The sequence below is a fragment of the Pseudorca crassidens genome, chromosome 5 (assembly GCF_039906515.1).
Source record: "Pseudorca crassidens isolate mPseCra1 chromosome 5, mPseCra1.hap1, whole genome shotgun sequence".
Classification (NCBI taxonomy): domain Eukaryota; kingdom Metazoa; phylum Chordata; class Mammalia; order Artiodactyla; family Delphinidae; genus Pseudorca; species Pseudorca crassidens.
In genome coordinates this window covers 145,167,271-145,191,266 of record NC_090300.1, presented here as the reverse complement: position 1 = coordinate 145,191,266, position 23,996 = coordinate 145,167,271, and the positions used below count along the sequence as shown (strand labels likewise).

The 23,996-nt window shown below is 50.9% G+C and overlaps 1 protein-coding gene across 1 annotated transcript; it reads right to left on the bottom strand.

Moving 5' to 3' along the window:
• Positions 1-660: 660 nt before the first annotated feature.
• MX2 (MX dynamin like GTPase 2) lies at positions 661-18,945 on the bottom strand. Its single transcript, XM_067737188.1, is given in 15 exon segments — positions 661-900; positions 1,909-2,055; positions 2,058-2,165; positions 2,669-2,679; positions 3,990-4,131; positions 4,413-4,556; positions 7,598-7,604; positions 8,132-8,330; positions 10,218-10,356; positions 11,683-11,864; positions 13,610-13,635; positions 13,637-13,739; positions 15,085-15,277; positions 15,879-16,179; positions 18,782-18,945. Coding segments are annotated over 14 exon segments (1,818 nt in total). The 5' UTR covers positions 16,056-16,179; positions 18,782-18,945.
• Between the last annotated feature and the right edge of the window lie 5,051 nt (positions 18,946-23,996).

Genomic DNA, 23,996 nt, shown 5'->3' with positions numbered 1-23,996 from the left:
TTCTCTTTAAGACTTAACACAGCAATGGAGTTCACTGCAATTAGAGAAACTACAAATTAAAAATAATATCACTCAGTCTCTTTTCTCCCGGGGGGGCTGGGAAACACCATCGCAGCAAATGATGGGAAGAAGGTGGCATGGCATGACTGAATTTGTCGGAAAGTGGCCAGCTAAGGGACACCATTCCAAACAACCAAAGTCTGGATTTAAGCCATAGCCTCAGGTAATCTCCATCATTCATTGGTTCAATGAGATGTTTATTAAGTGGCTACGATGCTCCAGGCACCATGCGAGATTCTGGAAATACAAAAGAATATGAACTGACCTTACCTTTCTGAGGTCTCATAGTCTAATGCAGAGGGGTGAAAAATTAACAAAGAATGACAGCAGTATTTAAGAATGCTGTACCTGGAGGCTCTGGGGCCCAAGGGCTGGAGAGCTCCCTCTTTACAGAGGACAAGGAAGACCTCCCGGTGGAGGTGACAGCTCTATGGGTCGCAGGACTTCAGATATAAACTCTAGTGCTGAGGGCAGCACAGTGAAGATGGACACAGACAGCAACAGAAAAGTCTGGCCCCAAATGAGACACCACTTCCTGTACCAACTCCCTTACAGTCACGTGCATAGCAAAACCCAGCAGCACTGGTGTTCTTTTGGGATTTACCGCTTTAACTGGGGGAATTCGTAGAGAGCTCGCCGTGCCTGAGCCAGCCGGTAAGTTTTCTCCCTAAGGAATCTCCTCTTGGCTGTCGTGTCACTCTGTTCTTGAAGCAGCCAGGAATAGTACTGTTTTTCCTGTAGTATCTGCATCGTGGCTTTCTGTAAGTAATCACCATTCTCTTGGAGCATAAAATACTGAATTATGAATGGGATCGGGTTGGCGAGACGTTTGCTGGTTTCCTGGAAGAGGGGATAAGAAGGCTCAGCTGGAGGGGTCTGGGGCCAAGGCCTGTGGCTGCAGAGAAAAGTTCTTGGATGCATGCACGGTCTACTTGCTGAGTCCTGGTGTCCCGTCCACCTCCACGCCAGCGGTCAGTACCAAACCAAGGGAAGGATCGATTTGGGTCGCCCAATTTTCCCTGCCCAGGTATTCCCTCTGGCAAGAAGAACCCACCTGTAGGCTAGCAAACCCATACCACGTTCTGGACATCCCAGCCTTTCTGGGAGCTCCTCCCCCACCCCTGCTTCTCCTCCCAGAAGGGACCTCCCAGCTGTGAACCCTGGGTCCCATCTGGGAGCCCATCGGGACCTGTGTCAGCGCTCGCCTCATTCCCTCCTTTCCTCAGCATCTCTAGTTTGCCTGACAGCTGGACCCCACACCTGGGTAACTCTACTTTCTATTCTGATCGAGAAAGGGCTTCAGGAGTTGGGCTTCTTTGCAGTTTAAAAGCTACCTCCTTCTCTATGCACCCTAATACTTTAGTCCACGGATGGAGTGTTAGAAACCACGAAGCCGACTGGGTCGCAAAATCTAGGGAAAGCCTTTTTCATTCCCACGTTGTGGACCTCGCAAGTTTGAGGCACTTCAGGAGCCAAGAGCCTTCTGAACTATGAAGGGAAGCTAAACTATAACCAGTCAAGTTGGCGCTTTGCTGTATTCTGATAATAGTAATTTTGTAATTTATGCATAGCACAAAATACAAAGAACTTTGGAGATGGAATTAATTTTGAGTACATTCTCTGCTCCATGAGAAACCTGATTTGGGGGCAAATTAAAAGTGCTTTGGTAAGGTTACTATAAAACTATAATGAGATAATATATGAGTAGTTTTTCACAGCCAAAGGGCTTGGTACGCAGCAGTGTGGCCTCTCCCCTGTTTGCTCAGCTAAGCAGCTGTCAACGGGGTTACCCTGCTCTCTGCTCGGCAGGGACCGCAGTGCACTGTCCCTGTACCCCTACATGCTCACCGAGAAACACACATTCAGGTGGACCCAAATCTCCACAGTGGAGGAAAATGAAGGCGGATCATTTAAAAGGGGCGATTTCGACTGAAGATTCTGTGGAGGCGTTCCCACTGGGTTAAAGATCTCTTCTCAGACTCTGTTCAGAACCACAAGCTGTGAATCTGATCTTGACAATAAATCAATTGCTCCATCCTGAACTGAAGCCGGGTCAGATTTTCTGCTGTTTCCGCTTGTTTTGCTTTTATGTCTTCAATCTTCTTCTGGTTGAATAAGAAAGAGAAACACATTACTTCTCTTTTTCTCCCTCCACCCCCCGCCATGTTGCTTAAACAGCCTAGGAAGTATGATTATGTTGAACACGGAGTTAAAAATAATCCGAGGTCAAAGAAGGCCCAAGACTTAAATGGCGATTTTCAGGAGCTCCCCCTTCACCCTCTACTGCTGTCCTCACCTGTCCTATCCTGTGACTCTGCCCCTTGCCTGTGCCAGGCTCACCTTCTCTACTGCCAGTCTGTGTGTTTGTTTGTTTAGTATACTTGCTGCCAACGGGAGCACACGCCTGTTCATTTTCTCTGCCCCGACCTCCATCACCTCCCACATCCCCGTCTTTCTGGTTCCCCCATTATGGTTTATTCTACATTTTCATGCCCATCACTCTTGTCTCTGTAGTTGGCTTGAATCCAAGCATTCAAGAATGTCTCCAGGGCTAATGAGCACAGTGGGATAACAGCTCCCTATCCGTGTTTCCCAGAAATCCTGCGACTCCCATGTCACCTACACGGTCAAAGGCATCCCGGGAAAGGGAGAGAGGACATAGTGGAATGGGTTCACTTCTTGGCTTTTGAGTTTCAAATGGACTTTTGTGCATTGAAGGCAGAGACAGTAATTTGAGAGAAGAGAGAAACTGTGAGCTTCACAAGGGCAGGTTTTCCTTCTTTTTTAGGCGTGTATGTGGCCAAAACCACGTATGTGACAACACCCCACCCCCACCTTGCAGATTTGGGGCCTGAGAATAGAAGCGGGCTATGCACCACTTCCCAAGAGGAGTTTCACGGGAGGACACAAGACCCTTGGTTCTGATGTGGCTCAGGAGAACAGGGTACAGACCCCGGGGGAGTGCGTCTGGGTGGGTGTTGTGTAGCCGTGCCCAGACCTTATTCATCCCAGGACGGCACAGGGGGCAGAGGCCCTTGGACTTTCTCGGCCACAGAGCGGCCTGTGTTTGCAGCAGAGCGCCCTGAGCCCTGGCAGGGCTGGGGAAGCGCCCATGAGGGCCAGCCCTGTAGTCGGGAGCATGGAGCGTCCAGGGGACCAACCACGAAGGCCCAGGAAGGACGCATACATCTTGCAAGCTGCCAGCCTGGAGGAATGGTGATCAAGGACCAGGCACGGCACCTAACCCGGGACTCAGACACAGCCCCTGGGATAGCTGGAGGCATGTAAATTGTTTTCCACCAGCTGACCAAGGAGGTGTTTCAGTTGAGAGTCATCAACCCAAGAAAGAAGTTGAATGTTTATAATTGGGAGGGAAAAAAATCTGATTAATTAAATGAAAATAGAAACTCAGAAATTCTTATGGCATTTACAGCTCTCCCAAGAATACATCCAGACTACAGCTGGAGGACTCCTACCATGGAAGGAATAGTGCTGTTTTTATCACGTGCCAAAACAAAGACGCACACACACACGCATGCACGCATCACTGGCACACACCCTATTGGCATTTGGGCTGAAGCAGAATGGAAGTTGGAATTCTGCCAGGGGAAGCAAGGAGTTTCTTGTCAAAGCATTGACCTCTCTGGTCTTGGATTAAGGGTGAAGAGGAGGGAATAGACGACGTAAGTGAAATTGTCTCGCCTCGGAACAAAGGAGCAGAAGAAAGCTGGAAGTAGGTGGTGGAATCGTCTTCTATTGAATTGGTGAGGTCGGCGCACCACACTGATGGGTGGGAAGCTGTTACAGATACTAAGGGGTCCCTCGTGTGGGCACAGTCAGCTCTTCGCACACTTTTCATGTGCCGGAAGTAGCTTCTGGTCTTGGTAAACATGATGCTGCTTTTGCGGGAGCCCTGTCCCCAGACTCACCTTTTTGGGTATTGGCTGCAAGTATGAGTATCCAGTTTTTAAACTCCTGTCTGATTTTGTTATATAAGCGGGACTCTTTCTCCTTTACAATTTCTTCTCCTTCTATTAACTTTTCAATGTCCTGATTAAACACCTTAATTTTCTGAAAAATGAGATAAAAGCATCATTCTGGGCTGTAATCATATTACAGAGCTGGGATCTGGATCAGCTGAGTGTGGTGTGGGACCTGGGGTTTCAAAGGGGTCCAATGACCCACCAGCCACTTCATCCCCCAGGTGAGACCCAGGGAGGGCAGGGCAGGGCTCCCGCAAGCCACAGGCGGGGAAGCTCGCATATAGGGAGGGCCACCACAAGATGTGCAGGGCCACCAGGGAGGATGCGACCATCTAAGGAGAAGCCAGTTTCTGTGCCCGAGGGTCACACGGGGTCCCCGGTAATCTTCAGCTCAATCAGAAAGAACATTTTATAGGCTTCGTTGCTGGGGAGGTTATCTCCACACTGGCGCAGCTCCTCTGTCGCCCTCTGGTGACTCTCCTTTATTTGATTCTCTAACAAAGGGAGCAATTTCTGAACAACAGAAGAGCAAACAATGAAAGGCTGCAGCTTGATGAAATTAGCTGACAGATTTTTTAGGTGTATGGGCAGAGTCTCATTTGAGAGCGTTTAAGGGGATCCGGAATTTCTATTATTGTGTGAAGCTTGTTGAGATGGACCCCTGTTAAGAGCTCAAGAAGGGCTTTGGATGCAATGCTATGCACTACAGCTTCAACCATCTGGTGTCAAGAACTTTGCAGTTCTGTCAAGTGACCAGAGCGGGGAGGAATCAGATGGGGGCCAGTTTTTGTTTTTGTTTTTTTGCTGTGTTTGGCTCAGTGCTTTTCATTGAGAGAAGAAGTATACTTGTGCTGACTTTAAAAAATGCACAACATGAACAATGTGAGTGAAGTTTTATTTGGGGCAAAATGAGGACTATAGCCCGGGAGACAACATCTCAGATAGCTCTGAGAAACTGCCCCAAAGAGTTAGGGGGGGTTGGTCAGTACCTATGTGGTTTTGGTGAAGGGGGAGTCCATGCAATCAACAACATGTTTTTTGCAGAAGGTTCTGCTCGTCTCGTGAAGGTTACTGCTAGTCATGAGGAGCAGACGTCACCATGAAGGATTTTAGTGCTTTTCTAGATATGAGGAGATACAAGAATTGGGCTCATAAAGTCTTCTGAGAATATCTAACCATCTGAAGACCTGTTCTGCCAGTTTTTCCCAGAGCACAGAGTGCCTCATTCCTGATCTCCACCCTGAACTCCTTTCAGGAGGTGTTGAAGGTCAGCAACTGCAACAGCTCATGATTTAATCCTTGTAGAGGCAGATGGCAAGTACTAGTTTGTAGCTGATGCTTGAATATAATGGAAGACTTCTTTAGCAAAATGTTATGTTGGTGGTCATTTGAGCATGACAAACTGAGAAATGGTGCTTTGGTAGAGGCTATGTCTGTGTGTCGCTGTCAGGCTGGTACAGTCCTAAGCAGTCAACGTTGCTAACAACAATTTAACAAAGAGGAAGAGCAGGAAGGATGCAGAGGGGCACCAAGGAGGGTTATCTTTGCGCCAAGCATCATTCCAAGCCCTTCACGTCGCAGTGAAGCCCTGCACTGCGGTACAAAGCATGTGTCTTCATTGCCTCTTTTTCGCAAGAGAGGAACCTTAGGCTCAGAGAGCCAAACTGCTTGATATCATTGCTGAGCTGGTAAGCAGTAGAGTTCCACTTTGCATCCCGTTCACCACCTTTACAGCCCGAGCAGGTAAACACTACAGGTAAAGACACCTGTGTGAATGACGCTGGTGCAGCCAGCCAGGCAGGATGAGCTCATTGAGATTTAGATGCAGTTTGTGGATGAGGGTACCAAGAAGTGGATGAGGTCTCAGCCCCTCTCTCTCTCTCTCTCTCTCTCTCTCTCTCTCTCTCCAGTTTGTATTCGTATCTCTAGGAAGAAATGTATTAATTTTTTCCCTGATATTTCAAATTATCATAATTGAGTCTTGATATAAATTTTTTAAATTAATTTAAAATAGTACACAATGTAAATTCAAAATGGTAAATGAAATATTTAAATGTTGAGAACTATGTTATGAAAAAATTATCAAAATGCAAAGTGTTTTTGCAGAAAGGATGTTCTTCTCAATTAGACACTTCACATCTTTTAGGATGGTATTATCAAAAAAACAAAAGACAAGTGTTGGCAAAGATGTGGAGAAATTGGAGCCCTTGTATACTGTTGATGGGAATTCAAAATGGCACATCCACTATGGAAAGCAGTAAGAAAGTACCTTAAAAAATTAAAAATGGGACTACCATATGATCCAGCAATCTCACTTCTGGGCATTTATTCAAGAGAATTGAAATCAAGATCTCAAAGAGATATTAGCACTCCTGTGTTCATTGTAGCACCATTCACAATAGCCAAGATGTGGAAACACGTAAATGTTCATGGAAAGGTAAATGGATACAAACTGTGGTAGATATATGCAATAGAATATAATTCAGCCTTTAAAAAGAAGGAATGTTTGCAATATGTGACAACATGAGTGAACCTTGAGAACATTATGCTAAGTGAAATAAGCCTGTCATGGAAAGACAAACACTACATAATTCCATTCACGTGAGCTATCTAAAACTCATGCAATCAGAGAGTGGCCATGGTGGTTGCCAGGTGTTGGGGGGAGGAAGAAATGAGGACTTGCTAACCAAAGGGCAAAAAGTTTCTGTTATGAAAGGTAAGTAAGTTCCAGAGCTCTGCTGAAAAATATTGTGCCGATAGTTAACAATACTGCATTGTTCACTTAGACTTTTGTTAGGAGGGTGGACCTCATGATAAGTGTTCTTTCCACAATAAAATTAAATTTAAAAAAATGTTTACACTGTGCTTAGTAAGCGCCTACATGATTCTAAGGGCTTTACAAATATTTAATCATTGAACAACCAACTTTAAAGAAGGGCAAATGCACCAGAAGGTTAAGTAGCTCATCCAGGGTCACATACCAGGTGGTCTGGTTGCTAAGTGTTTGCTGTTAACATAAATTCACGAAGGACCCAGTAGGATCATTTTTCCAGTGCTACTGTGAGTGCCTTTCCTACAAGGGCTGAGTCCCAGCATGTGGGCACACAAGGATTAAATCTCAGATGTTCAACAACAAAGCACTTCAGCACACTTTTTTATCCAAGACTTAACTTCCCCAGACACCTTGAACAGTGGTTTTCAAAGTGTGGTCCCTGGGTCAGCAACGTCGACTTCAACTGGGAACTTGAGACATAAATTTTGGGACCACACCCCAGACCTCAGAAACTCCGGGACAGGGCACAGCCAGCTGGATTTTAACAAACTCTCTCGCAGATTCCGCTGCTCCCTCAGGGTTGAGAACCATGGGTGTGATTATTACAGAATCTTCTCTCTGTTTGGTGAGCAGAGTTTTCTCTCCCTGTGACCCCTAACACTACTGAAAAATGATCTGTTTCTTCCATTCAGGGCAGGAGCAGAGAGGAACAAGGAACCAGGGTGGTATGTATAGAGTGCTGGCCAGAACATGTGCGTGTGGCATATTATTTAATCCTAACCGCAATCCTGTGAAGAATTAGCAGGATGAGAAAGCAAAAACTCAGCGAGGCTGAGTCATCTCCCAAGGGCACAGAGTAAGTAGCAAACCTGGTCTGCAAAAATTCACCATTTTCCCACCGTCTCTCCTTAAAGCAAGAGTGACCTCTATATCTTATTACCCTTCTCCCCCTGGACTTGCTGTTCAGAAACAGCAAGTTCCTAAATAAAGTGAAAGGAAAAAAGTACCCGATTCAACGGGAAGCATCCCAGTGTTTTGCAAGATTTTGTGGGACTCAAATGAGAAAGCAAGTGAAAACATTTTGAGAAAACAAAGTGTGCTCTGCCTTGTGAAATATACCCTATTACAATTTTTCATCACAGTCCAAGAAAAAATGGTTTCTTTAAGTAAGCCAATAACTTTAACACTGAAATAAAGACGAGGGTAGGTTATGCTCATTGTATAATTTTTATATATAATTTGGTAGTCATCTAGGCCAATTCAGATAGGCGGGGCTGCTTTCCATGGAGTCCAAGGTTGTCCTAAAGAATCTTACCTGAAGTGCGGATGTGTTTGAAAGAACATCATTTCCTCCTTGGTTGCTTCGGCCAAGCTCAGCTTGTTCGTGACCTCCTGCTGACCCCGACACTTCACTATCATATAACTTCTCTTGAGATGGTATGTGAGGTCCTGCATGACTTTCAGGACACCTTTCTCAGCACCCTTGTCCACTAGATCTGGTTTGGTCAGGATTCCTGTGAGATGATTAGAGAAGGGCACTGGAGAGGTTGTTCTCTACTCAAATATATGGAATGCTGCTAGGCTACGGGATCTTTTATTGGCCATGATCAGCAAAGCCTCCTGCAGCCCTGATGGCCCAGCGCCTGACAGCCCGTTCATTCATTCATCCCATCGTCACTCCTCTTACTTGTACTTTTCTTCACTCACCCATTCACTCAGCTCATGAACTGCCTTGTGTAATTCATGTAACAAATGTCTCTTGGGTGGTTGCTGGGTGCCAGGCACTCAGGCAGCATACATCATCAGAACCGACCCACTCCATCACCATGCTTCCCAAAACACGTCATCCCCTACTGTAAGGAGGGCCTGTGCCCTCTCTCTAATGTCTCCTGTCGCAGACTCACTCTGCCTCTTCTGGTGGGTACCTCCTTCGACGTCCTCCCTCCTTCCTCTCCCATGTTCCTGCCCTCACTCCTTCCTGCTCACATTGGAGCAGAAGCTTTGATTTCCAAGTGACTGTGTTCTTGATGGACGCTTGGTTTGCTTCCACGTTTGGGCTGTTGTGAATAAGGCTGCTGTGCACATGAGTGTATATTGCATTTCCTTTTTAAACCTAGCACACTGTTCTCCATTTCTGTACTTGACCCTAGAATGCATGGAAAGTTTGCATTGATGTTATAATGCTGTTCGGAATATACTGAGGTCAGATTGTGTATACTCTATGGTTATAGTACTTAGCTGAATTTATAACAATAATAGCTAATACTGAGCAAGAACTTTTGGTTATTAGAGTGTGTGGCTAATGAGAAGAACAGAAAACTATTACTGGTGTTATTCAATTGCTATGGAGACACTGATATCCAAATAGATCGATCTACTGAACAGATGATATTGTCTTCTGTGGTCGTCAATAAGACATCCCTAATGACTTCTAACTGCACAATGACTCATGACCCAAAACCTGAGTTTTCTCTCTGGTTCAATGTGCTCTAGACACCTGTAGAAGTCAGCAGCTAACACGGCACAAGTGTAGTCTGGCATATAATAACACATTACACTTGAGCTGTATTCCCCTAGTGTCATTTTTATCCTTACTGGAAAACTAGGCATTTGTTAAGGAAAAAGTGGAAAAGGCAATGATATACTGAGCATCCATTTAGTGGAGGAAAATGACTTGCAAATTTTCAGGAAGGCAAACTCAACGGGTAGGTGAAGTGATTGGGAGAGAAGTGATATTGAATAATAATATTAAAAATTTTTAAATAGCAGCTATTATTTTCCCAAGGATATGTAGCCAGTAAGTGGTAGAACAAGGATTCAAACCCAGGATTAAACCAAGTCCCTTATAATGCCTTCCAGAGTGACTTTTTTTCTAAAAAAAGAAATTTAAGGGAATCCATCTGCCCCAGGAAGTATTCTGCTTGAATATAAATTCTGCAGACACCTGTGCTCCAAGGTAAGCCTGGAAGTATGTTCCCTGAGTATGTTCATACAGGACCTGGGAAAGTCTTTTCCATGCACCAGGGACTCACAAGAACTTTACCTGTGGAACTGCAGAGCTGATGGGTCACTTTCTCCTTTCTGGACCACTGTGGGAGAACAAATAAGGCATTTCTCCTCCCCCATCCAGAATGGTTCAAGAATGCAAATAAGCGATGATAGGAAGGAGGGCAAAGAACCTCCAAATGTTGGCCACACATCTAACCCTGACTGTCAGTGAGGGTGACCCATCTGCTGTGCTCGACTCCACCCCGAGCCCATGGAGCTTCCCTGAGAACAGCACTTGGATCTAAGGCAGGATGTGGGTGCCTGTAACAGAGCTACATTCCAGGACCTTCTAAATATATGAGGGGTCTCCCCCTGGCTTCCTGTCCTCTAGAAGCTTGGTTCTTTCTTCTTACCTATGGTCCTGTCTCCATCAGGGTCCACCTCCTGAGCCATGCTCAGTGCCTCCGTGGTGGCGATGTCCACGTTGCAGGGGACCACCACTAAGCTGATTGTCTGCTGCCTCTGGATGTACTTTTTGATAAGTGCCTTGATCTGATGCCAAGGAATAACAAAGGAGGAATACGTCTCTGGTCACCCAAGAGCACGGCTAGACATCCCAGAGCATGACCCAGTTTTTACACTTCTGGGCTTTGACTTAGCCTGTTCCCTTCCTCTGGAATGTCCACCCACTTGCCCTTATTGAGCTCTCTGTTGATGTCCTACTTATCCTCCAAAGCTCATCACTGATGTTTCTTCTTTTTCAAAGACTCCCTGATTCCTATGGCTAGATGAGACCCCTCCTTCATCGACAGATCTTCCCTGTGACACTCCTGAGATTATGGCAGGAAGAAGCAGCGTGCTCTGACCCCAGGCAAGCATCTTTCTCATACCCTAGGAAGTCCCACCTGTTTGCTGAATGAAGTGGGGTAAGAAGTGCGGAATTAGTCCCTTAACGCAGTAAGGGAAATGACCTAACTACACTGCTCCTAGAGAGACAGAGAATGGTGATTTGGATATAGGAAGAAAGAGTAATTTAACTGCCCAAGACAGTGGAGCTAGCAGAGACCCCATCCAGAAAGGACTGACACAATCCTAGTTGGGCTATTGTTGAGTTCCCAACACCGGAAGTGCCTCCCGTCAAAGGGAGGAGGGCAGTTAAGTGACCCCAGTCCTAGGGCAGGAGGGTATCACCTTCTCCCCATCCTCCACCTTGTCCCTTTACACCCCGGACCCCAACCCCGCTCCTGAGACCATCCTCGTCTCCTTGGCCTCTGTGTGAGCTGGCCTGGCAAAGGCTAGACAAGGCTGCTCTTGGGGTGAACCCAGCCCAAAGATCACGTGTGACTCTGGCATCCCAGTGACGACTGTGTCCTCAGGCAACCTTAGGGGGCAAGGTCTTTGGCAAAGAAGCCCAGGGCTCAGTGGCTGTCGGTTTGTACTGGGTCACTGCTGGTCTGCAGTTCTCATTCCTGTGCATTGTGCCTTTCTGCCCCTGATCAGAGATAACAGTCTGAGTTCCGATTGACTTACGTAGCGTTAGTTTAAAAAACTGTTGCTAAAATTGGCAGATCCCATGTAAAAATCCAATTTCTGGCTTCTTTTAAATATCGGGATAGTGGTAACACTGGGCCAACATTCTCACAGGACAACATTGGGCAGGGTGTCAATACCTATACACCTCCAGTGCCACGGAGTCAACTTCTCCTGTTTCCATGATCTTTCAGGCCCTTGTCAGAATCTGAGTTATGAGGCCCCAGCCCTAGATGGTCCTACCCCAGCCTCCTCCCCAGCTACTCAGAGTGAGGGCTGGGAAGGTGCACCAGAGCCCTTGGGGCTGCCGGCAGAGACCTCAGAAGTCTCCCGAACTTAGCGTGGGACCCATTCCCGAGTTCCAGAAAGGCGCATCTGCAGTCCGACATCATGGGGCTGGTTTCCCACGGCCACCCTGGTGATGCCGGGAAGCTCAAGGAGGGTCAGATCTGGAAACTCAGGGGAGGTGATCTCCAGACTCATGAGCTCGTGGCTAATGCCAACTCCATTCCCAGCTACGGCATCCTGGGCTACAGAGACCGAGAGGAGAAAAACCGAGAGTCCAAATGAACAACCCAACTTAGCAGAAGCAGTGAAACGTGTGGGCATCTACATATTTCACCTATATTTGGGGACAGCCCTGATGTGAGAAATAGGCAGGGAGCTTAGGGCACAGCCCTGATTAATTGCCTGATTCTCTAGAGATAGAAGTTGGGGTGGGGGGATGACAGCCAGGCTGTTCCTCTGTAAACTTTTCCTGCCTTAATTATCATTCAGGGTCAGACCTAAGATACGAGTTTGTAACTTTGTACTGAAGTGTACCATACAGTACCGGAAAGTACCCATTGTCTTAAGCAGGTGGCTTGGTGAGTTTCACAGGCTGGACCCTGTATTCGTGGTTATAGCCGAGGGCTCTTCCTTTTCATTACCATGTGTTATTCCACCCTGTGCCTCGATCCAGTCTACTGTTGATGGACAGTGGGTGGTTTCCAATGGGGGGCGGGGGTGGCGATCACAAGGGTGCTGCTATGAAAATTCTGGAAGCTGACTTTTGGTGCACCTTTTGGCTGGGGGTGTACTCAGGACTGGAGTTTGGGGGCATCATGGGGTGGGCACACCTCCAGCCTGAGTGGACATTGTGCCAGTTTTCCAAAGTGGTTACAGCAACGTGCCCTCCCATCGGCAGTGGACCAGCGTTCCAAGACACTATTCTAAACAAGCTCATTATACATCCTTACACAGAACATTCACCCAAGCCGGCACCCGTGGTGCCGTCCTAGTCTTGCCCGCAGAGCTCATGGCTAGAGAGAGTCTGGGCAGATCTGGACAGGGCTGCAGGATGTGCCGGGCACGAGGCAGCCCAGGACAGGCATGGCCGGCACAGAGGGTGCAGAACTTTTATTATCGGAAGCTAGGAAACTTGCCAATCGAGGGTCTCAAGAAGTTTCTGTTCTGAGGGGTGGATGCTAGAATTGGGGCAGTACGTCTCTATTTGGGGAGGGATCCCTCTGGTGAGCCAGCTGAGACAACAGGATTCTCGGGGTGCTGAGCCCACGGAGTCATGTAAGAACCCCAGCCTCCGATGCTAAGTTTATTGCTTAGTAAGGAAGAAGCCCAGCTCCCTGGAACGGGAGCTGTGGCTGCAGAGTTTCCTGTTATGATCAGAGTTGATTTCCGCCTGCCCGGCTGAGCCCAGCTTGAGAGCAGGAAGGGGGAGAAGCCCGGGGGAGGGGTGGGCATGCTCAGGGACCTAGGGGGCAGGGTTGCGAGGGGGTGACCTCCAGGGTCCCCTCTGAGCAGGTACAGAAGTGGATTCCAGGAGCAACTGAGGCTTTTGCTCATTCTGTGCTTACCGAAGGCTAATCTCAACTGCTAGCTATGCTTCCAGAAATGATGGGTGGGTGGGGTCAGTGCTGGGGGAAGCTGCCTTGGATGGGGACAGGGACGTGGCCACAGGCAACCAGCCACATTAGGTTGGAGCAGCTCCTTGGGACACACATACCCAGCAGTGACCAGGGTAGCTGGGGCCGGGGGTCCTGTAGGGGACACTTCCCAGAGGAGGGGCAGGTAAACTGAGACCCAAAGAAAGAGTAGGAATTAGGCAGGCATGGACCAGGGACGGCATGTGAGGGACGGCATTTGAGGCAGGGGCACTGGCACATGGAAAAGCCTAGAAAGGAGAGACGGGTGCTTGCTGTGGAGCTGGAGAGGCCCCGATGACCGATGATGACTGGGGCTAGAAGGAGCCGACCTGTAGCCGCCCGCGGGGCCCTACCTTTACGTATTTCCCTCTCCACCCGAGGGGTCTTGCACCTGGAGCTCCGTCTTCCGGCAGCTGATTCTCCCTGTCCACTTGCACTCCTGCTTTGTCAGTTTCAGCACCAGCGGACACCTGGTTATGATTCCTGAGACTTTCCCAGACATCCTGTTTCCCTTAAAAAGAAGCGTTCACACGTGCCCTTGGCTCTTATTCTCCCCGGTGTCCCCCAGAGGCCTCATCTGAAATCTCTAGGCCCTAGGAACAGAAATCTCCAAGCCCCATCACTTTCCCCCGGGCCCTAGAAAGGCCTGGGGCATGGGTCTGGGTGGAAGCCCAGGGCCCGGACAGGCAGGATGTGAAGCGGTGAGATCCGCCTGACCCTGTCCGGCCCCTCCAAGCCTCTCCCGTTCGGGTGTGGAGGCAGCACACAGCACTGTCCTACAAGGCAGGTATGTCCAGGGCTACCTGCCTGCCTCACAAGACTGCCATGGCCACACTGGCCTCCAGACTCTCTGCTCTGTTGTTTCTCTCCCCAAAATGCTGAACCCAGGGCGGAGGGGAGGAGCCCTGTCCCCACTCTGACTCCATCACATGTCAGGCACTGGGGCTGGTGGGAAACTCACAGGAGACTCTGGAGTAAAGGACCAGCTGCCTGTAGTCAGGAGGAGGCGCAGGCCAGGGCGCTCTCACTGGGGGCTGTGCAGGGTCCTGGCAGCCCTCCGGCATCCCCACTCCCTCCTCTGTGCCCAGGGGGCAGCCCTGGCCCCCTGGGTTCTGGTTGGGTTTGTCCGATGGGCAGTGCTGGCAGGAGATGGGAATGAGGGAGGGAACCAGGACAGGGGAACGTCTACCCACTACAGGATGCCATCTCTTTCCTTGTTTTTTTCCTTTATAATTATTTTATTAAATCAGAAATGTACAACAGCTTCTTAACTCTACACACACTTTAAAAATGTTTAAAGGAAACAGGGACTTCCCCAGCGGTCCAGTGGTTAAGACTCTGCACTGCAGGGAGTGTGGGTTCGATCCCCGGTTGGGGAACTAGATCCTGCATGCTGCACAGCATGGCCAAACAAACAGATGTTTTTAAAGGAAACATTGTGTCTTATCACACCATGATCCTGGCTAATAGCTTCTCAAAGCGTTGAGAAAATTCTTCAAAAAGACTTCACATGTTACCTGAAACTCACAAATTAACAAGATCAAAGAAGAAATGCTTCTACAACGTTAGAAAGATGACTAGAAAGAAACCGACTGATACAGGCTCAGCGATGACTACTGACAGGTGAAAGAGGACTCAGAAACTAGGGGCAGCAGGAACACCCAGGGCCCTGCCCCCCGGCCCCCCGGCCCACACCACGCACTCCAGACGCAGCCGTCCAGGGCCTGTGGGAGCTGCCCTCCCGGGGGCCTTCCCAGCGACCTCTCCTGAGCCCACTGGTCCCCGGGTTGCCTTGTGGCTTGCAGGAGGCTGGCCCAGCAGAGCTTACCGCTGCCTCTGGGAAGGGCGACCCCCTATAGCGCCTCCAGCACGGAGCTCTTGCCCAAGCTCTGGTCCCCAGTGACAGCGATGGCAGGCAGGGCCAGGCCCTGCTCCATGCCCAGAGCCCGCAGGGAGTCGATGAGGTCAATGCAGGGCCGCACCTTCTCCTCGTACTGGTTGTACAGGTTGTTCTCAAGCCCCTGGAAGAGACACAACAGACTTCCCGGTCTTGGCCTCCGATGGGGCTCCCACCACCTTCGGGAATTTGTGGCCGAATTAGAAACAGGAGGGATGAGAGGTGGATCGGGATGTGCCTGTAGGGAGGCCCCTGTGCTCTCGTCCTGTGGAGGATTTGCTTCTGCTGCTGGGGGGAATATTTGGCTGGGGCTGGAGATGGAGATGGAGACAGGCAGAGACAGGCCATCTGGCGCCAGGGGGCAGGCGTTCCCAGCTGGAGGGGGGAGAGGAGTGGGCCCGCGGCTGCTGAGCTGGGGTGGGGTGGGGAAGGCAGGCTGGCAGTGATGACAGCGTTAGTCATAGCTGGAGGCAAAGCTCCCAGGAAGGAGACCCCAGCACAGGGAACGGAGCCCCCAGATTCATGTCCAGGAAGGCCATTGCTGCCCCCAGAGACTGTATCTGTCCCTGGTGCTTGTTGGAAGTGCCCAGGAGAGAGGCGGACACTAGTTGTGCACCTGGGGCTGGACCAGACTCGCAGGTTTTATTTCCCGCCTTTACCCGCCCCCACAACCCCCGGGGGCTGCTGGGATGCACCCTTCCTGGCCATACCTGCAACCGACTTACCTTTGACGTCTGCCCGTCCCTGTTTCCTCCTGGCTGCTGGTGGTTCAAATTCAGCAGATTGAAGCCCTTGGCGAGGAAAACCGGGTCCTTTCCTCTCCCCTGCCAGTTTGGGGGGTACATCATCTGTCCAGGTGCTGCGCTCGGTGGCAGTAGTGGCTGCTGCTGGAAGGAATTCATTTCTTCTTTGGGACAGTGTTGGGAGGAAACTGAGCTGCACGTAGGGCTTAGGCACCAGCTGTCTCCTGGGAAGCTGGTGGGTGCGGTCACCACTGCTCAGCACCTCCGATATTCCTGGCAAGCTCTACAAAGACACAAGTTGGGAACGTGGCCAAACGTCCCCCAGCAGACCTCCCCAGGGCTGCATTTTTTCCGGCTCTGCCTTGCCCAGCCCTGTACAACCCACCCTCTGCACACAGGGGAGGCCAGGAGCCCAGCAGAGGCCCCGTCTGCAAGAGGGGCAGATGGCAACACACAGGCGCAGAGCACAAGAGGGGTCTCCATGGGCCCCCAGGGCCTGGGGACGAGTGAACTCCACGCTTCCACAGGAGAGTTTGAATGTCCCGCTGTTACTTCTGATGGGCTCCATGTCACCTGAGGTTCAGGACTGGACAGGAGACCGTAAGGTGCAGAGAGATGACAGGCAGCCCCTCCTGGGTCCGTCTGAAGCCAATCTCTGCCCTGCCGTCATTGTTTCTCACACAGACTAGGTCAGGCTGCTGGGGGGCCTGGGAGAAATGGTTGATTGGGTCTCTTGCTTCTCCACGGGGCCTATAATCAGGTCGTCAGCACCCTAGAAAGAGCTGGCGGTACTGAGTGCCGGCCTCACCTAGCGCTGCTCTAAGATGCTCATTTCATTTTCACGACAACCCTACGTGTTAGCTGCCAATCTTCATTTCTCCACGTCAAGAAGCTGAAGCGCCGAGGTCCAGTTACTGGCCTAAGTCAGGGCCCAGAGGCCAGCCAGCGGCTCTGGGTCATGAGCCCTTTCCTGCTATGACCTCCACTGGGAGCAGAGTGGATACAGCGAGTGGAATGGTTCCACCACCACCCCCCCCCCCACCAAATGCATGTCCACCTGGACACGTGGATGTGACCTTATCTGGAAAAAGGTCGCTTGCAGATGCAACTGATAAGAATTTGGAGATGAGGGTGGGCCCGAAATCCAAGAAGAGACAGGCAGAGAGGATTTGAGACCCAGAGACCCACGGCCAGAGGGCGACAGAGGCAGAGATTGGAGGGAGGCTGCCCCAAGCCGAGGAACCCCAAGGGGGGCAGGAACCCCAGAAGCTGGGATAGAGGCCTGGAAGGGATGCTCCCTCACACTTCCAGGAGGAACTAATTCTGCCGACGCCTCGACCTGGAACTTCCGGCCTCCGGAACCAGGAGAGAATAAATGTCTTGTTTTTTGCGTCCGAGTTTGGGGAATTTTTTATGCCAGCCCCGGGGCACTAACCAGTGGGGAGGATTGGAGTCTTGAGGTGGCCCCTCCCCCGTAGCTGGCCTTTGGGGCGTCCACTGGTACCCCGTGCCCAGCTGTGGGCCTGCCGTCCAGCCCTCCGTCCGTCCCCTCTCCTCGACAGCGGCCCCTGTGCACACACTGTGGCCCTTTTCCTTCTAAACTCCCGGTCTCATCGTGTCGCTGCCCTTTCTAAAAACCTCTGTCATGTTTTCTTTCAGAACAGAGCTCCTAAAACATTTGGTCGTAAACTACTTTTCATATTTCATAGCACCTCTGAATGCCGGGCCGAACAGTTTGTCTTCCTCAGTCTGCACATACGCACATTCACAACCTTGTGTGTGCCACTGACCTGTTTTTAAAAATGAGGGTGATTTGTTATTCATTCAACAAGTATGCTTTGAGGACCGATATGGGCTGAATCACGTCCCCAAGTTCCTGTGTTGGAGTCCTATCCCCCAGGACCTGAGTGTGTCTGTACTGGAGATGTGGCCTTTAAAGGGGAGATTGAGGTAAAAAGAAGCCACTAGGGTGGGTCCTAATCCAATCTGACTGTCTTTATGAAAAGAGGGGATTAGGACCCAGAGGTGCACAGAGGAAAGAGCTCGTGAAGACACGGGGAGAAGACGGCCGTCTACACACCCAGGAGAGAGGCCTCAGGAGAAACCAACCCTAATGACCCATTGATCTTGGACTCTTGGCCTCCAGACTGTGAGAAAATAAATTTCTGTTGTTTAAGTCACCCAGCCTGTGACACTTTGTTATGGTGTCCTGAGCAAACTAATACAAGGACCTACTATGTGCCAGGTAGTTCCTGCCATGGGGGTACAGTGGTGATCAAGACAGATAAAGTCCCTGCTTCTAGTATATACATTCTGTCAGGGACACCCCACAAACAAATAAGACAACCGACAATGATATAACCCCAGGTGACCATGAAGTGTCTGGAAGAAAGGTAGTGGCCTATAGAGCCAGGGGTCAGCTGTCAGGGGGTAGGGAGTCTGTTTGAGGGTGTGTCCGTGTACAGGAAATGAAGGAGCAGAGGAGCAAACATTTGAGGACCTGGGAGGAGCCTGGCAGAGGAAACATAAGTGCAAATGTCCTGAGGTCAGTATGAGCTCAGGGAACTGGGAGAAGCACCACTTTCTCCTGGGGGGCTCAGAAAGCCCAGCCCAGGGGCACCTCCTTTCTTGGGAGGGGGCTGGCCTCTCTGCCTCGTCCTGTCTGGGCTGTGCCCTGGCCTTTCCTGGCATTGTTAGGGCATTGTTAGGGCTGGACCTGACACTTGGGTTTGGGCTGGAAGAAGGCAGAGAAGGTCTTCTACCGGCACTCTTCTGAGTGGGCAGCTCCACTGACCCGGAGACTGTAAGCGAAGGGGGATCCCCAGGTTTGGCCCTGCTCCCCGGGGAGCCCTGGGAAGGCTGTCAAGTGGAAGGAGCGCCCTTACCTCTGTGTTCAAATCCTAAGCCAGCACTTCTGTTCCCTCTTGTGGATGAAGGGCAGTGAGATCGCTCTGCACAAACTCACGAGTGAATTGGTTGGAAGGCCAGCCTCACAGCCAACCTGTCGGCCGATCCCAATGTTTAGGGCTGCGTGGGAACGATGCAGACACTACCTGGCCAGGAACCGCTGGCGCCTAGCCCTCGGAGCGCCCCGTGGCGTAAGCTAGCTTTAGAGGAAAGGGCTCTCAGACAGCCCCTCCCTCTGGTTGGGGACCAAAAATAAATCTGGATTTCTTCCAGCTGTTTTGTATCTTCCTGTTCTTCTGAATTTCTCTCAGTCCCTGTGGTTTAGCCTTTGATGTGTTCCGCATCTCACAGTCTCCCACGCTACCATACTCCCCAGTGAAATTCTTCGTTTTACAAAACACCTAGCCTTCCAGCAAGTATCAAGAGAAAATATGATCTCATGCAAAACATCTCTGCTTTTTTTTTTTTCATTAATAAAATTGCCCTAAAGGACGTATCCAGTGGAGTTCCCTGGTGGTCTAGTAGTTAGGATTCGGTGCTTTCACTGCTGTGTCCCAGGTTCAATCCCCAGTCGGGGAACAGAGATGAGTGGTGCGGCCCACCCTCTCCCCCCAAAAAAACCCATATCCAGGGATTTATTTAATCTCCTTAATATAAGGAACTTATAGTAAAATTATATTAACTTGCTTAATATAAAAACTCAGGAGATTACTTTGCAGAGGGCCCAGCTGGAGGAGTTTGCGCTCCTGGTGGATCGAGTGCTTCTTTTTGTCAAAGAGGGAAAGAGACCCTCTGCCCCACGCAGCCCTGGCCTTGGGAGTGTGGAGGCTCAGGCCGAGCTGTGGGCGGTCCTAGCTGCCGCAGGCTTGGCTTTGCGCCTCGGCTCCTGTCCCCAAGGCCTTAACAAAGATTATTCTCGTGTTATGGTTTGACTGTGGCACTTTAGAGCGGGGCATGAAAGAGCTAGTCTCGGGGAGCCTGTACGTCCTCTGCCTTTCTGGGGGGAGGGGTGGGAGTTGGAGCATCCAGGGTGGAGGGGGGAAGAGGCTGCAGCGGAAGAGGCAGTGGTTCCACAGAGCGGCTGGGAGGTGTGGCATGGAGGAGCATTGGTGTCAGGGCTTCTGTGTGGCAGGATGGGGCGGCAGGATCATATCAAGTGAGGGGCCCCAAGCTCGCTTTAATGATATAAAGATAAGAGGCTGGGCTTCCCCGGTGGCACAGTGGTTGAGAGTCCACCTGCCGACACAGGGGACGCGGGTTCGTGCCCGGTCCGGGAAGATCCCGCATGCCGCGGAGCGGCTGGGCCCATGAGCCATGGCCGCTGAGCCTGCGCGTCCGGAGCCTGTGCTCCGCAACGGGAGAGGCCACAACAGTGAGAGGCCCGCGTACCGAAAAAAAAAAAAGAGGCTGAAGGCATAAGAGCAGCTGTGGGCAGGAGAGAGATGGCCCGTGCCACACGAGTGTCACTGAGATCACCCGCAGAGAGGGGGTCTCCTGCCTTCCCTCTCACGGGGCAGGACCCAAAGCACTCTAGAGGAACCCTGCCTGTCCCTACTTCCCACCTAGATCCGTGCAGGGGCAATGGGCTGTGTCCACTTACGAGAGCGTGACCAGCAGCCCAGGGGAAGAAGCAGCCCAGGAGTGGGCAAAGGAGGAGGTGGACGGAGGGAGCACTGAAGGGACAGGAGAGAATCGTTGTGAGTCATCCGTGGCCCCTTTGTGTGTCCTCCATCACCTGCAAGGATGGAGGCTGTGCTGATCTCCGTCCCGGCAGAGGACAGTTTATTACAAAAGGATGTAACTCAGTCCCGCCAGAGGGAAGGTGCTCACGGGCAGAGCTGGGGTTGTGGCTCAACCTGAGGACAAGTCAGGAAGCCCAGAGCCGTCCGCCGGCCTGGCCGCACACACCAGCACAGCCGTGCAGCCCGCGCTCAGTCTCCCACCTCCCCCCAGACTGGACTGTCGCCTCGTTTCTGACCACCTTCCGGTCCACCCAGCCCTGGAATAGCTGGGAGAGCGAATTCATCCCAACATGGACAGCTGGGACCATGGGGACGGTGCCCCCTCTGTTGAAGACGCCCCCAAATTGTGCTGAGACGACTAACATCACAGATAAGACCCATGAGGGATGAACAGGTGAAAAAAGGGACTTAGCCGGGCTGCAAAACTGTGTTCCCAAACTGGGGGCCCAGGCATCTTGGGGAACCTCAGCAAACTGGCAGGTACACTTGGGGTCATCAGAACTTCCCAGGATACACAGGGATGTCTGTTGGCCACCACGTTACCTACGATTACTGAGTTCTTTGGACCTAACTCATGAATCAACAGAACTATTCGGCGTGTCTTTTGGTCGGGGCACCATGAACCTGTTACTGAGACAGTCAGGGTGCCCAGGACGGAGAAAATTTGGGAACATCTGCTGTGAGAGCGAAGGGGAGATTCTGAAGCATGGTGAGGGTGGGTGTGGGTGGAAACTGCCTGAGGGAGGGGTCAGGGATGGCGACGGGGTGACGGGACAGCTGGCCAGACACATGGACAGGCGGGCTGGGCAGGGCTGGGCAGGGAGAGAGGCCAGGCGCAGGCTCAGGTGAAGTTCTCAGGGGCTCGGCGACCACACGGGTGTCTCCTTTGCGCTTTTCACGTGTGCGTGGAGTCTCACGTGCTGTCGGATTTCATTTCCGTTTTCCCTATTTTTCTATAAGATGGGAAGTGAGGTTCAGACAAGTGAAGCACCCGAGACACCGTCCCAGGGCTAGAAACCCACAGACTCGGGATTCTCACGAATAGTGTGTTACTTCGATAATGAGGAAACAGTAACGCCATTCCGATTTTGAAACCTCAAGGCAGAGCGTTACCGTTAGTCATGGGTAGGGTTCAGAAACGCCATCTTGAAGAGCAGCCCTTCCTCCCTGGCCCTCTCTTCCTTTGGACTGTTTTTTGCTTCTCCTGTGTTTCCAGCTTTCTACATGCTTCAGTCAGTCCCAGAGGAGTCGCTGGTCCCAGGGGCCTGGATCCCAGCTCCCTGTGACCAACCGCCGCCCCTGGGTCTGGCCTCCAGGACCTGCACTGGCCCTGGATTCTGCTGGGAAAGTTCCACAGCTGGGCAGGCTCGCGCGCGCGTCGTGGGGAACCCTGCAATTCATTTAAAACTTTCTCCTTTGACAGATCTGTGCTGAATCTGTATGACCCCTCACATGGACCTGTGGGGATACCTCATCTCCCTTCCTAGTAAATAGAAATTAATTTCTCCTAAAAGCAGAATACAGCAACAAAAATCTGGTTCACTGAGATTTTGCCAGTTTCCAGGAAAGAGGAAGAAAGATGTCGTTACGCTCGGATCCAAGTCTAAACCTTCCCTGGCTTAGTCCCTGGCTCCGTGTGAGCAGGCAGGAAAGAGCTCCGTGTCTGATTGTCCTGCAGAATCAGACAATCAGACATGGAGAATGGGTCACGGGTCACGGCTGACCATGTGGCCTGGATTATTTCTTCCTGCTGGCTGTGTGACCTCAGCATCCTGAGATATTTTCCTCAGATAGTGCCAAGGAGTGCTGACAAGGACCAGAAGCTGGAATAGGCAAGGGAGGGTTCTGTTCAGGGTCTCAGGGAGGAACCAACACTGCTGAGGCCTTGATCTCAGGCTTCCAGCCTCCAGACCTGGGAGAGAATACACTTCTGTTATTTAAGCCCTCCAGTCTGGGGTACTTTGCCATGGCAGGCCTAGGACACTCACATACCTTTCTTAGCTGGGCACACTTGACATCAATACCTGTCTCTCTCCAAGTAAAACTTGGAAGGCATAACCATGTACCAGTACCTGCTACAAGGGGAATCAGCAAAGGCTAGAAATCAGGTGTCCTCGCCCTTCAGAAGAGCCATCTTTCCAGGACACCACTGAGGGTGGCCACCACTACCACGCGCAAGACGGCTCCTGACGCTCTGAGGCCAGGCTCTGGGGCTTCAATTCTGATGCCGGTTCCAGGGCGTGTGTTTTTCTACATCACCAAGCAGTTAACTCAATTCTGACACTATTTACCAGGACATGGTATCAGGTGTCACAGGGCTATCAGAAGGGGCTCAGCCCTACTCAACAGCTCCCACCCCATCCTGCTGTCAGCTACAAATTGTCACTTGCCACCTGCCTCCGCACGGATGAGGTCACCCTCCACTGCAGTCGCGGAAGGTCAACACCCCCTGAAAGGAGCTCAGGGTGGAGATCAGGAAGGAGGCCCTCTGTGCGCTGGGAAAAACTGGCAGAACAGGTCTTCAGATAGTTAGAGGTTTGCAGGAGAAGATTGTATGAGCCCAATGCTTGCATCTCCTCGTATCTAGAAAAGCACTACAATCATTAACGGTGACCTCTGCTCTCCCTGACTAGCAGTCAGCCTCTGTCAAAATGTGCACTTGACTGCACGTACCCCCTTCACTAAAATCATATGTGACACTGACCTTCCCTCCTACCTCTTTGGAGCAGTTTCTCAGAGCTCTCTGAGATGCTCTCTCCCAGGCCGTAGTCCTCATTCTACCCCCAACAAAACTTAACTCACAACTCTCACGTTGTGCATTTTTTTTCCCAGTCGACACTGCCCACTTCAGATGCCAATGGCTAGCAGGTACAGGTTGTCACCCGTGCTTCTGAGCAACCGGCTATAGCTCAATCGGAGGTTCCAATGACCCCCTCCTTGGAGCTGAATAATTTGCTAGAGCGGCTCACAGGGAAACATTTTACTTACTAGATCACAGGCTTATTATAAAAGGATTTAACTCAAGAAGAGCTGGATGGAAAGACCCAGAGGGCAGGCGTGGGACGCGTGGGGAGCTTCCACACTCCCTGTGAGCTCCACTCTCCCAAATCACGTGCTCACCAGAAGCTCTCCAAACCCGCTTGGGTTTTAAGGAGGCTTCATTCCATAGACATGATTGATGAAATCATTGGCCATCAGTGACTCAACTCAACTTCCTGCCCCTCTTCCCTTCTGGGAGGCTGGGGGTGGGACTGAAAATTTCAGCCCTCTGGTCACAGGATCGCTTCCCCAGGCAAAGGGTTCCCATCTCATTAACAAAACACTACGAACTGAAGTCCCTTCATTAACATAACAGAAGATGATGCTCTTTTCACTCCCAAGGGTTTTAGGAGCCCCTTGTCAGGAACTGACACAGACCAACTAATATATTTCTCTTTTTTCCTACATTTGT